Source organism: Archocentrus centrarchus, chromosome 12, assembly GCF_007364275.1.
Source record: "Archocentrus centrarchus isolate MPI-CPG fArcCen1 chromosome 12, fArcCen1, whole genome shotgun sequence".
Lineage (NCBI taxonomy): Eukaryota > Metazoa > Chordata > Actinopteri > Cichliformes > Cichlidae > Archocentrus > Archocentrus centrarchus.
In genome coordinates this window covers 21949014-21962633 of record NC_044357.1, presented here as the reverse complement: position 1 = coordinate 21962633, position 13620 = coordinate 21949014, and the positions used below count along the sequence as shown (strand labels likewise).

At 41.0% G+C, this 13620-nt stretch overlaps 2 protein-coding genes across 3 annotated transcripts; one reads left to right on the top strand and one right to left on the bottom strand.

Annotated features, from left to right (window-relative positions):
- Positions 1–19: 19 nt before the first annotated feature.
- On the bottom strand, positions 20–7536 carry alad (aminolevulinate dehydratase). 2 transcript variants are annotated; one of them, XM_030742602.1, is made up of 12 exons: positions 7328–7536; positions 4659–4784; positions 4517–4567; positions 3468–3564; positions 3162–3297; positions 2977–3060; positions 2695–2783; positions 2135–2190; positions 1952–2039; positions 1786–1872; positions 1518–1647; positions 20–450 (listed from the first exon to the last, which is right to left on the bottom strand). In XM_030742602.1, exons 2-12 carry the CDS (start codon positions 4775–4777, stop codon positions 392–394), a joined length of 996 nt encoding a protein of 331 aa, XP_030598462.1. In that variant the 5' UTR covers positions 4778–4784; positions 7328–7536; the 3' UTR covers positions 20–391. The 2 variants fall into 2 exon arrangements, with proteins under 2 accessions (XP_030598462.1, XP_030598461.1); XM_030742601.1 differs by lacking the exon at positions 7328–7536 and adding an exon at positions 5701–5986.
- A 63-nt stretch (positions 7537–7599) lies between these two features.
- Positions 7600–11778, top strand: tmem203 (transmembrane protein 203). The gene is made up of 2 exons (XM_030742603.1): positions 7600–7747; positions 9027–11778. Exon 2 carries the CDS (start codon positions 9201–9203, stop codon positions 9615–9617), a length of 417 nt encoding a protein of 138 aa, XP_030598463.1. The 5' UTR covers positions 7600–7747; positions 9027–9200; the 3' UTR covers positions 9618–11778.
- The last annotated feature ends 1842 nt before the right edge of the window (positions 11779–13620 follow it).

The window sequence follows — 13620 nt, the reverse complement described above, 5'->3', positions numbered from 1 at the left end:
ATACACACCGTTACAGATCTGAGTGAATCACTTTATTTCCTCTGGGATGACTCGTCACATATCAGACATTTAGGATGCCACGGTTCATACAAATATACATTCAGTAAAGAGAGATAATTGAATCTACTTTTATATTCTTAGTGTTCGACTCCATATCAGCCCTTAATAAGCTCAAACAGATATGTGAGATACTGGACTCGCTTAAAGAAATGATCATTACATAAATGTGCAGTTTACTATTTGAGCTGTTATCGTGAAACTGACCAGAAACAACAGAAAAAGGCCCAAAAATAATCAAAATGTTTTTTTCCTCATTTTTCCCATAAGGGGACTCTAAGCTAGCACGCTCTGTCGGGTGGTCCGCCTCCATTCTGGTCCAGATCATCATTCTTCACTCCTTCAGCCAGGTGAGCAGCTGAGGTGTGTAGTAGGTGATGATGATGTCAGCACCTACATCAGAGAGCAGGAATTAGGAAAATCCAGAGCTAACAATTACAGAAACATACAGACTGGAGACAATTAAGTCTAACATTTTTTTCCCCACTGGGGCCCCAGACCAGAGATCAGATTTTTACTGACCCACAAGAAAAACCCACTTTAATTACTGCTAACCTAATCTACAATAAAATATTTTAATGTTTCTATTAGAAAAACCTACATCACAAAAATAAGTAGCCACGTATAACAACCAGAGCCTCTGCCCATGGCTCCTCCTGAAGGTGGTTGGGCCCATGTCAGACTTTCGGGCTGAGCACAGGGTTAAGGCCTGGTCACCAGGTGCACACCATCAAGGATGAGGCTCGGTAATCCTGCTCTGGTTTTCTCAATTTACAGGTCGATCTACATTCCTTCCCTCAAGTATGGCTGAGTTGTGGGTAGTGTACTGAATCAGACTTCAGATATAAGCAGCAGAAGGAGCTTCTTCAGAAAGGTGGCTAGGCGCTCCTTTATAGGTTAGGTTAGGTGAGTAGCTCAATCATTTGGAAGGGGCTCAGAGTAGAGCTCCTACTCCTCCACATCAAAAGGAACCAGTTGTGGTCTGGACATCTGACTAGGATGCCTCCTGGTGCCTCCTAGGAGAAGTGTTCCAGGAATGCTCTAGCAGACGGAGGTTCCAGGGCGGACACAGGAAAGATTACATGTCTCGGCTGGCTTGGGAACACCTTGGTGTTACCCTGGAAGAGGTGGAGGTGCCAGCTGGGGAGACACATCTGGGTGTCTCTGCTTAGAGTGCTGCCCCCGCGACCCAGACCCACACAAGCAGCAGATAATGCATGAAGAAAAATTAGTAAAAGCTTTAAAATAAAGGTAGGTGTAAATTCTGGGTACAGAAGGCAAAAAAAAAAAAAAAAAAAAAAAAAAAAGTGTTACTGTCTAAATACTGACCTGACTGTTGTCTGACAAAATAAAACACAAATAGAGGTTAAACAGCACCTGTACTGATTGGGGCCTTAAAAGCAGTCTTCCAGTACACATATATACGCTTTCATTGAGGTGAGAAAAACAGACTGTCTCACCTGCCCTGCGGAAAGCCGTCATGGCCTCCATCACAGCAGCCTTTAAGTCAAATGCTCCAGCCTGCGCTCCGTGCCACATCATGGCGAACTCCCCCGACACGTTGTACACCGCCAAGGGGTGAGTGGGGAACTGAGGAGAGAGGTCAAAGAACATTTCATATCTGAAAGTGTTCCTAATTACCTTTATGAAGAAACAGCAAATATGTTTTATTTGAATTGCACTGCCCTCACTGGCCTGGGAATAACATGAAATAATTTAGTTGCTAACCTTGTCTTTGACCTCCCTTATGATGTCCAGATATGGCAGACCAGGCTTCACCATCAGCATGTCCGCACCTTCTCTCACGTCCCGCTCCTGCAGCACAGACCAACAGCTCCGACAACTGTTTCAGCGTAAACACCTGCAGAACAGACGCGCACACGAATCAACTTACCACAGCCCGGATGGCGAGTCCTCTCGCTCCAGGAGGCAGCTGATAGCAGCGCCTGTCCCCGAATGCAGGCTTCGACTGTGCGGCATCCCTGCATATGAACACAGTAGGGAAGGCTTCAGCATGGTCTCGCCTCAAAGTGCCCTTTCACTGATCTGTTAACATTGGATTATGGAGCTCACTTACCTGAAGGGACCATAATAACAAGAAGCAAACTTTGCACTGTAGCTCAGCACTGAAACCTGAAAAAAAAAAAAACGAGATTTTATTGCATTCAAACACAAAAATTAACAATGACATGATCCAGCAAACAGTCACTGTCTGTGTATCATAGGACATCATGTCCAGGGTGTAACAAGGAAGGCAGTTCTGAGGGCAAAATTGGGTCCAACCCAGTATTAGCAAGTAAAACTAATAGAGTGGCCAGTGAATGTAGATTTCTGCTTTTACTGACATAATAATCTTATGCAGTGATCAGCAGGCGAGGAACGGTACATGCCACAGAGTATGGAAAGGTATGCCACCGGATCTGGTGTGGTCTGTGGACTGCAGCTTCAAATTTATTGGAAAATAAGAAAGGACGACTTCTACAGATGTGCTGTAGGAGTTTCTGGAGGGGACATCTGGCTCAATTTTTAGCCTTTTTCAGATTTTTGCAGATACTAAGGTAGGTTCAGAGGTGAGGGGGAAGTTATATTTATACGTCAAAGAGCTTTAAACATCACTGAAAGTGTATATAGATTTACCTTGTTTCCCAAACCATTGGATATCAGTGCTTGTTTTATGGCTCTCACTCTTCCATCCATCATATCAGAGGGAGCGATGATCTGACACCCTGCACAGCAACATGCGATCAAGACAAAGTGATGAGGGGCAGAACAAACGTCTTCCTTCTAGTTTGGTTTAACTGTACCTTCCATTAATAAACTGATTAAAATTAACAGACAGTGAGGAGAGAAAGAGGTGGTTTCCTGTTTGTCACGCTACTAAAATAATCACAATTATGCAAAAACAGAAGAAAGTTTTACCGGCACGAGCGTACGCCAGCGCTACTTCAGCCAAACGCAGACAGCTGGCGTCATTGTTCAGCGTGCCGTCGTCATTCAGGATACCTGCCCAGAGGAAAAAAATAAAAACACAAGATAACCAAAGTAAGAAAACATAAATATGTCCTGAACATTCTTAGGCTGCTTTCTGAGGAGAAGCCACTGACCGCAGTGACCATGTGAAGTGTAGGGACACAAACAGACATCGCACGCCACCAGCAGCTCTGGGAACAAAGATCGGATTTTCTTGACCGCCAGCACTGCCGGCGTGTCATCAGTGTCGGCGCCTGAACCCCTTTCGTCCTGAAGAAGGAAGCACAAGAGGTAAGCGAGTCCGAGTGTGAGGGAACCGGAAATTGATGTCAGTACAAATCCACAGGCATTAAAGACCAGCTATAGAAGCGTGCCGGGCTTTCTGGAAAGCTTCTGGCTTCAGGAATTAAAAAACATTTTTTTTTTTGAGCTCTTCATACCTTTACAATTTTCGCCGGGACACCAAAAATGAGCACACATTTCAAGCCATTATTCACAAGTGGCCGCAACACTCCCTCCAGCTTGTTCACTCCATATCTATGGAAACAAATATTTATATGGAAGCAGCATCAAAACACAACAAAGTTTATTGGGGGCAGGTTTCTGCAGGTTTCTACAAATTTAAATTAAGACAATTCCAAGCCTGATACAGATCCATACTACTGGGGAAAAGTACAAAATACAGAAGCAACATGAGTCCCACGTGACTAATGTTAAGCTGAAGTTCTTGCAATTCAGCACTCATCTCAGTAATGAACCTGGGAACTTGTTCAGGCCGTTACTGTGAAGCATTTTCTGAATAAACTTTGATTTCAACGGTCAATGAGACACAAGCAGTGAAATCCGATTTTTAAAAAAAAATGCTTCAAAGGTTCACAGAATTTGTCCCAAAATAAGATTTTAAGAACTTTTATATTTTTACAATACATTTTTGTTTGGTGTGAAAAACCCAGAAAAACACTGCAGAAAAGCCCACTTTGAGCCAGGAAAACCCTGTCAATACCCCCCCACCCCCACCCCCCCACTAAAGTTAACCTAAATTTATAACGGTAACTATAATGTATTAAATAAGACCTCCCAAAGTCAGACTTAAGACATCTTTAGTGTCTAAAATTCAGATTACAGACTTTCTAAGGAGCTGTGAAACCCCCAGTTTTATTACATTAATCCTGTATATACACAGACATAAATATTCACCGATGTCTTTTTGTTAAAAAGGTTCAAAAATGTGAGTAGAGGTTTGCAGTTTGTAAGAAATGGACGTCTAACGGATTCTCAGCTTATCTCGGCCCAGTCTTTGGCTCTGGGTCCGCCCTTCCTGACTGCTTTTATCTGGGGACTACACCCTCAGTGGGTTCACAGCTGCAGGGTGACACCGTACGCCATGTGATTTTTTTTTTTTTTGTTGTTACTTTTTTCAATCTGCTGCAAAAATGGATGCTGCAGCTATGAAGACTTGATGGGGGTAACTGGTGGATGTGGACCTTACCTGGCCTGTCCCGGGAGGCTCCCAATGGGCTCCACTGCATCTGCGCTGTCTCTATAGCAAAGAAGGCCATGTAACAAGAGTGAGAAGATCTGACCTAAACTTCTTCTAGTGTTCCAAAAATAATAATTATTTTAAGCCTTACGTAATGAAGATTGGGTAGATAAGATTGTCAGGTCTTAAATCGGCGATGCAGGTCTGCCAGTATCGGAGGGTCGGGTGGAAGTAGCCGCTGTGGAGGATTGATTCTGCAGGCGTCTGCATCTTTACACTGAAACAGAGAAACCATCAGTGACAAAGAGCCAAAATACTCCTCCCTCTTTCACACATTTGTGCATCAGCTCAGTGACCGTTAACACTGATCAAGCATGCATGGAGCTGCTTCTTCAAACAGCAGCTCGGCCTTGCTGCAGAGTCAACAGACCAAAGATTAATTCAAAATGTTATCTTAACAAGCAGCACTGGGCCAGCTTTTAACAACATGCTTTCATTTTATTTGTAGTTTTTCTTCACATACAATACCAGTGGTTTGGAAACACTCATGCATTCATATGAATGGGTGAGTGTGTCCAAACCTTTGACTGGTACTGCATATATGCAGAGGAAGACAAGTTCTTCTGAACATCAGTCTGATTATTTTAGTATTTTTCATGCAGTATTTGTTGTTTTGGATGAAGTTTTATCAGCAGTCACTTGGTATTTAAACACTGCAACAATAATCCCACTCAATACATTTGGAATATAAGCAATACATTTAAAAAAAAAAAACAGTGCAATATGGTGATCCATCTCAAATCACAGTGGGCCTTCTGATCGATCATCTCCAATTTACCTAAAAAAATTTTATGGTCCAAAGTTTGGACATATATGGCAGTCAGCAAGCTGACTGCCTGATCCCTGCTTACCTGTAGCAGTCATGGTATTAGAGTTAGGACCAAACCCACTCTGTGGACTGCAGCAACTTGGCTTTGCAAGACTACTCATGTGAAATGAGCTACTAATTCTTTTTTCATTACTCTTATTTTTTTGTTTGATATAGTTCTTTTTTATATGTACAAAAATTTTTACATCTTGGGAAATTTGTTTTTGTAAAAATATAAACAAAATATAAACAAAAGTTTCACAAGCCGATGATTTATTTTCCAATAGAATACTGGAATACTGGTTTGCTTGTGCTCGTAGCTGACCTTGAGGTTGCAGTTGCGGTGCTTTGTGTAGCACCACAAAACGAAACAGGGATCTGCTCCCCGCACGCGCGAATCCGCTGCTGGTGAAAGGTGGATGCTCGGTGTGATTTGATCGCCGTCACACCGTTCCAGGTCAAATTTATAATTTTTCTGCACACTTTACAAAACGCCTCTCGATCATTCCCCATGACTGGCTTAAGCCAATCTTTGAATAACGGGTCATCGAGCCAAAGTTGTGAAAACTTACATTTTCCCATGACGAGGGGCAAAAATGACTCGCTAGAGTCAACGAACAGCGCGCATGCGCAGAGCAGATCGGACAGCGGAACCAATCGAGTCTATCAACGTCAGCTCAGGTCCTGCTGGGTAGTTATATTTTTTATACAGATTTTAGAGTTAAACGAACTTAAAACAAAAAGTCTGCATCAATGGAAAAAAGCAAACTATATGGAAGGGGTGATGAAATATTTACTACCAAGTCAAATTCTGTTTGTTACCTTTTTATTGGCCTTAATTTGAGCTCATTGAATTTACTACCTTTTACTACCTTTTACTACCCCGCGGAAACCTTGTATTGGAGCCTGAATTATAACTGTTTTTTCATATTTTAACTACCCAGGACTCACTTTTTTTTTTTTCAAACAAATAATTAATTAATTGCACAGCAGTACGGTAGTACTACTGCCTCACAGTTAGAATGACATAGACGGTCTGGGTTCAATTCCACCTTGGCCCAAGCCTCTGTGTGTGTGTGTGTGTGTGTGTGTGTGGAGTTTATATGTTCTCCCCGTGTCTGCGTGGGTTTCCTCCCACAGTCCAAAGACATGCAGTTACTGGGATTAGGTTAATTGGTCACTCTTAATTGCCCATAGGTGTGAATGGTTGTCTGTTCCTCTGTGTTGGCCCTGCGACAGGCTGGCGACATGTATAGTGTGCACCCTGCCTCTCGCCCTGAAAGTGGGTGGACGAGCCTTTAAAAATATATATCTAGAAAAAGTAAGTGCTATATGGAGCTAAAAATTTAACAGCAAGCATTATATTTTAAAACTTTGGAAAATAAAATTTCTGGACAAATCTGAGATTTTTTTTAAAACCCTGAGTTAAACATTTACAATAGTTATTACAATTTATAGATTTACAGTGTTAACATAGCAAAATATCCATATACAGTCAAGTCCAGACACATACATACCTCTATACATAGAAGCATGTAGTTGTAGGCAGCGCATGCAGTATACAGTAACTTACAAAAAACATAAAGAAACAAAACAATACATGAACTCTTAAAAGAGGATTGCTTAATGAGACATAACTTTGTATTTTTTAAATCTGAGATGGTCGAGCAGAAAATAAAAATGCGATGATTGATTATGATCAAAGTGAGAGCACCAAAGGCCAAAAACAGGCTTTGAATGAGAATGCAGTGTTTAGTAAACTAATTCAAGCTCTTCACTGAGCATAAACTCTCTTCTTCATCTTGAATGAGAAAACATTTAATTTTTTTTTTTTTACTGACTGGGTAACTGTAGGACCCTGGCTATCCGCAACTAATTTCATAAATCTGTTACGATTATCTTTAACTACATGAAAAAACTGAATACATGTTAAATTAAGCCAGCGAGCTTACCTCTCAAGACGACAGTTTCCCACTTCTGCACACTAAAGTCAACTGACTCCGTTTCTTCTTCGGTGGTGTGGTTGTTATTCTCTACTATCGCCACCTATCGAGTGCAGTCCTGCCTTTAATAGCATTTGTATATTATAATTGTATCTGCATTTATCGGGGAAAATTCAGCTTCTTATAATTAATTTACCTGTAACTGTTTGATTTCTGTTTGGATATTTTTCAAAAGTTGTAAATTAACTACAAAGATTTAAAATTTCCCTTTTAGGGCCACCGTACCAGCCGGAGGTTCAGTCTTCTCGCGATATCTGTCATCGGCGAGAAAATAGCAGGAGGTATAATGCTAACAGCTTCTTAGCCTCGTTAGTTTTTGACATTTCGCTTCTAGTTGGATGGAGAAGAGGATTCTCAGCTGTTTCAAAGGTAAATGAAACTGTTATTATATTCAGATACGCCTCGTTTGCACAAATAGGCCTGTTGTGTTCGTAATTCGAGGCTCTGTATGATTTCTACCTTGTTGTGTTTTAGCTTAAACTGTAGCTGTCGACGTGATTTTGGCACGATTTTTTTGTATTAAACGTTATTTTTTACAGTTTCTGTCACATTAAGCCTGTTTACCTTAGTCAGAAGGGCAGAGCTGAGATTAATCAGGGCAAATATTGAGCTGACAAGATATGGAAATAAAGAAGGAGGAGACATCAGTGGCGTAAATTCAACAGCCGTTATGAGAGGGGGGGTTTAATAAATAAATATACATAACATAAAACACGTTGTGGTTCCTGCCCTAGGGAGGCCAGTCGTGACTGAAAGTGTTCCATTGTGTGCTTTTCTATCCAGGTATCCTTTTACTGCATTGGCAGTGTGTTTGGGATCATGGTCATGCTGAAAAATTAACCTGTAGCCAGTCGGATGCTTTCCATAGTATTGCAGGGTGGATCGCCACTATCTGAAATGCAGCCCTAAAACATGACAGAGCATCCTCCGTGTTTTACAGATGACTGTAGATACTCATTGTTGTACCGCTTCTGACCTCCTTCATACATATTTATGATGATTTGAACCAAAGATTTCAAATTTGGATTCATCACACCATAAGGCTTTTTGCCACTGATATGATGTTCTTGTGTGATTTGGCATACCTCAGCCTTTTCTCCCTGTTTCCCTTCCTTAAGAATGGCTTCTTGACAGACACCTTTCCAATGAGACCATTTCTGATGAGGCTTCAGTGAACAGTAGATGCATCAGCTGAAAGGGCTGATGCATCTCTCAGGTCCTGTGTCAGGTCTTTGCTGGATTTCTATCGCAGCTGCTGTAGTTTTTTTTTTTTTTTCTGTTTGTTTTTTAAGGCCTTCATTCTTTTTTCCTCCACTTGTCCAGTTCCCTCCCATTGTTAAAGACATGCTGAGAGATTTCAAGTTTAAAAAAAAAAAAATTCAAGTTTTCAGCTAATGGCACTTTGGGAATCACCTTGTTGGTGCAAAAATACAATTTTACGCTAGTCAAACTGCGTTAACATTATCATTTTCCATAGATTCAACTAAAGAAATGGGAACAAATGATGTAACAGGCTGCATTGTTTTTTAAATGTTATTTTTTTTTTCTCTTTGGGCAATTGTTCGTTTTTTTTTTTTTCTGTTTTGTTTTGTTTTTTGTCATCTATTTTTTTTATGGGTGTTTTTACCTCTCCTGTTGTCGTCCTCAGGGTGGATCTAAAGATGTAGCCTACAGCGTGCCACCTCTGCACCACTTAACTACTCCTGCCCCGTGATAATCAGCCCTCTGCCACCCTCACCCTGGAGCACTTTGACCCGCATCCAGGGCTGCCCTGTGCGTGACTCGGCCGTCCTTAGTCACTCCGTCCCCGCCGTCCTCCATCATGCTGTTCTCCCTCAGGGAGCTGGTCCAGTGGCTGGGCTTCGCTACCTTCGAACTCTTCCTCCACCTGCTGGCTCTGCTGGTATTCAGTATGCTGGTCGCCCTGAGAGTCGACATGTTCACCCCCGGGCTGAGTTGGTGGCTGGTGTTCGTCCCACTGTTCGCCGCAGATGGCCTCAGCACGTACTTCACAGCCATCGTGTCCATCCGACTTTACCAGGAGAACGAGAAGCGACTGGCTGTGCTGCGGCTCCTCTGGGTGCTGACAGTGCTTAGCCTGAAGCTGGTGTGCGAGGTTCTGCTGTGCCAGAAGCTGGCCGAGCAGGAGCAAGCCAAAGACCTGTGGTTTGGCCTCATCGTCTCGCCACTCTTCATCCTCCTGCAGCTGCTCATGATACGAGCATGCCGCGTCAACTGAGGAGAGGCGGAAGTGCTTCATGTAACTGACAACACGAGAGCAGAAAGCAGTCTTTGGGTACATCCACACTAATATGTTTACATTTTAAAATGTCTACATTAGTCCCCGTGATTTGCCCCATCTATTTTATTTGTCCCAAAAGTATGGAAATTCCTGCATCACAAACATTAAACACAACCTACAACTAACTAAAGTCGAATGGCTTATTAAAAAATGCATTATGATGAGACAAAATGGTAAAAAAATCCACAAAAGGAGCCCAGTTAAATTGGGGGGGGGGGGGGTTTAAATGAAATCAAAGAGCCCAGTGTATAAAATGCAATACAATTATGAGTTAAATAAGTTTAAAAAAAGAAAAAGAAAAGAAAACTGAAACCTTTGAAAATAGTGATGCAGACACATGTTTCTGAGTGGGTCACACAAGGGAAGCCACAACACTGTAGCTAGACCCTGAAACCTTTGTGATTTCATTTTTTATGTTTGTGGGTACTGTGACTCCAATCTCAGCCATTGCCAAGGTTTTGCTTTATCTCAAATCCGACTAGCTACTTTCAAAATCAGTTCCACCCATAGAAAAAATTATAAAAGCTGGATGTAGCTTCTGGGGCTACAAAAAGCAAAGCCAATGCTTTAGTGCCTTAAATCTGCATTATTTTTATTGGCCACCAGGGGGCAACTCCTTTAGGCGTCCATAATAAGTGTGATCTCAGGAAAACATTTTCCTGATCAATTTATGGGCTTGATTGCTAGTTTCAGGTCTTATTAAATAAAACTGTTAATTTTATCAGTAATAGGCTATAAAAAAAGGGGGGATTATCCAATGTAATTACAAGATATTAACCAATCAACCTTTGGTGTCCCTCGCTTTCTCAGTCAGATCCAACCTTCTTAAAACACCAAGATGGTGACAGCTCAAAGCTTCGTAATAGGAGACTAACCAACAGTTGATGTCGTAGTGGCTATGTCCATCTCTTAGGTACAGTTTATGGTTCCACTTTATTTTCGGTCCGAGCAAACAAATCTCTAGTTTACTTCCTGCCATTGCTGCTCTTCCTCCATAGTATTTTCTACAAACGTGTGACCATCTGCTGCATCTTTACACTGGCTCAAGCACACCACTCACTGCTCTTCATCATTAACACACAGTTCTTTTTTTAATTGTTTTCCCTAATAAAGACATCTTAGTTTTTGCTCAGACAGAGTCGTTTCTGGTTTAAAATAAAAATATGTTAGTGTGGGTGTAGCCTTCATCTGCCGTTAGAGATTTTAAAGCATAACAGCATTTTATTATTTATTTATTTTTTTAGCATTTTGGTTAATTTCCACCTTTTTTCCAAAAACGAAAAAAATAAATAAATAAATAAACATGAGTTTTTGATGTTTCAGGAAACACACACATAATGCTAATTGCTTTAAAACACATAGTAAATAGAATAAACAGAAATTTTCCTCACCTGCAAAATACATTTCACTGTGCATTGTACTGTGTATAACTGTGCATGTGACAAATAAACACTATCTTAAATCTTAATCTTAAATCTTAAGTTATAACAAGTATTTCTAAAAGAACTTGTATTTGGACCTTAGTGGCACCTCTGCACTGTGCAGTCAGCGCTAGAAAATTTCCTCCAGAGTTAATGTGTTAATGCACTCGTACACTCAATGTTAAGGCAGCAAAGCCCCAGTCATTTTTTTTTTTAACAACTTTGATGAAATTGCTGCAGCTCTTTTTTTTTTCTCTCTTGATTAAGATACTGCTTGCCAACAAAAACGTGTTTAGGATTTTGATCTCACTTTGTCGTCTGTGCGCCTCAAAATCCATCAGAGAGAAGTGGTGTGGACTTGAGAAGAAGCTGGATGTGACTTAGAAGGAATTGTTACACGCATCTTCCCTAAAAGAACAAACTGCTGTTTACTTTGACAACGTGTAATGTATTCAATCTGTTTTTGGTCCTTTGCTGTCTGTGTACTGCATGTATTTAAGGCCTCTACAGTAAATCCTGATATGAAATTCTGTATATATGTTGTTGTTTTTTGTTTGTTTTTTCTTCTTCTTTGTTAAATACATTAAAAAATGTTATGTTATTTTTCTTTCTTTTTTGCTGTTGCACCTTTTTAATTGTCATCTGTATATACGTGTAAATAAAATGTCAACATTTAAGCGGTTGTCCATTGACTGGTTGTGTTCTCTCTAGCCACAAGGGGGAGCTATTGCATTCGTTAGGTGAAATGTCAAGATTTTTGTCAATAAAACTAATTATATAGAATTATCACCCCTGAAGGGCACATTATGAAGCCACCCCCTGCAAAAGATTTTTTTTAAAAAAAGGAAAAAAATCGCCAGTGCGTGGTGTGTTTGGGTACAAAGCAGAAAAAAATACTGAAAAACTGCCTTCAACTCACAAGACACTGAATATTTTTGCCATGTGTCATTCTAGGTGACCTAAAGGTTACTTTCTGCAGATACAGATTCAGGTGTGCCTTGTGCTGAAGGAGTCTGGGGCACTGTTACCATGCATATGCAGCAGGGTTTGTCTCCCTGGTTGCACTCTACCATCAATATACATCTTAGGATATGTCTATACATCCATTTTCTCCTGCTTATCCAGTTAAAGGTTGCAGGGAACCTGGAGCCTATCCCTGCAGTTACAAGGTGAGAGGCAGGGTGCGCCCTGGAGAGGCCACCACCCTGTTGCAGGGGTGACACAGATAGGCAGACAGCCATTCACACCTATGGCCAATTTAGACCTTTAGGTTGCTGTGAAGCAATGGTGCTAAGCGCTGCCTTACTGGTCTTCTTCTTTTCCTCCTGCCTGGCAGCTCCATATTAAACGTCCTTTGTCCAGTATATCCAATATCCTTCCTCTACACATGTCCAAACCGTCTCAGCCTTGTCTCTCTAACTTTGTCTCCAGTTTCCCCATTGTGGGACTAATAAAGGGATTTCTTATCTTAAACTGTTCAACCTGAGCTGTCCCTCTGATATACTCATTTCTAATCCTGTCCATTCTGGTTACTCCCAGTGAAAACCATACAGTATCTTCAACTCTGCCGCCTCCAGCTACGTCAAAGCAAACATTTCATCTGGAGTGCTCTCTCTTGGCATGAAGCTATGACGCTGTGTGCTGATTCTTCTTAACCTAGCTATCTATATATTCTAATGTGTATTCTAATGTTTAAAATGTTTTTTTTTTTACTAGGATGCTCCTCTATAGATGATACAATACAACATCCAGCAGCATCACTGTGGCTATAAATGTAGAAAAGAGACCACAGGAAGGTGGCTGTCCTGTGTTTAAAGCTCTAATTTGTTAGATTTCACAAAAGACACCTGTTTTAGTCCTGTCTGCTGCAGGCCCTGGTTATTCTTTTTTTCCTTAGAGGTGCAGGACTTCATATTGCAGAGAAGAATGAGGCCACAGTGAAATAAATATAAATAAAACCCCAAACATTATGAAGGCTTTTTGTCTGTCTTTTATTTATTTCTTTTCTCTAAAAAATTCAGTCCTGCTTGAAAGAGGAAATAAGGTACATTTGATCTGTCATTTTTACTTGAACTACTCCCTCTTCACCCTCTTCAGCCGTGCTCTTCTTAATTATGGCCTGACGATGAATGTTTTATGAGCTACTGTAATCTCTTGTAGTACCCAAGAATAGCCCTCTTAGTGCTGATTCATGCGCAGCAGACTCCTTCTCAGCTCATGTGATCGCTGCACGCGGATTATCGACAGGTGGCATCACCGGCAAATGCTGACTGAACGGAAGTTTTAAACACCCCGACATCCCAAACAAAACAACTCAGGATAACCTGATCCCCGTCCAGTTAGGGTGGAGGTAAAAACTGTGTAAATACAAAAAAGTTTTTAATTTTGAACAACATTAGGACACAATAGGTGGTAAAGTTTAAGAAGCCTATTCAGAAATTGTTTTATGACATTTCAGCAACAATAATAATGTGTAGTGGCTTTATTTCTAATGTGTTAAGTGGATTTGTCTTACGACA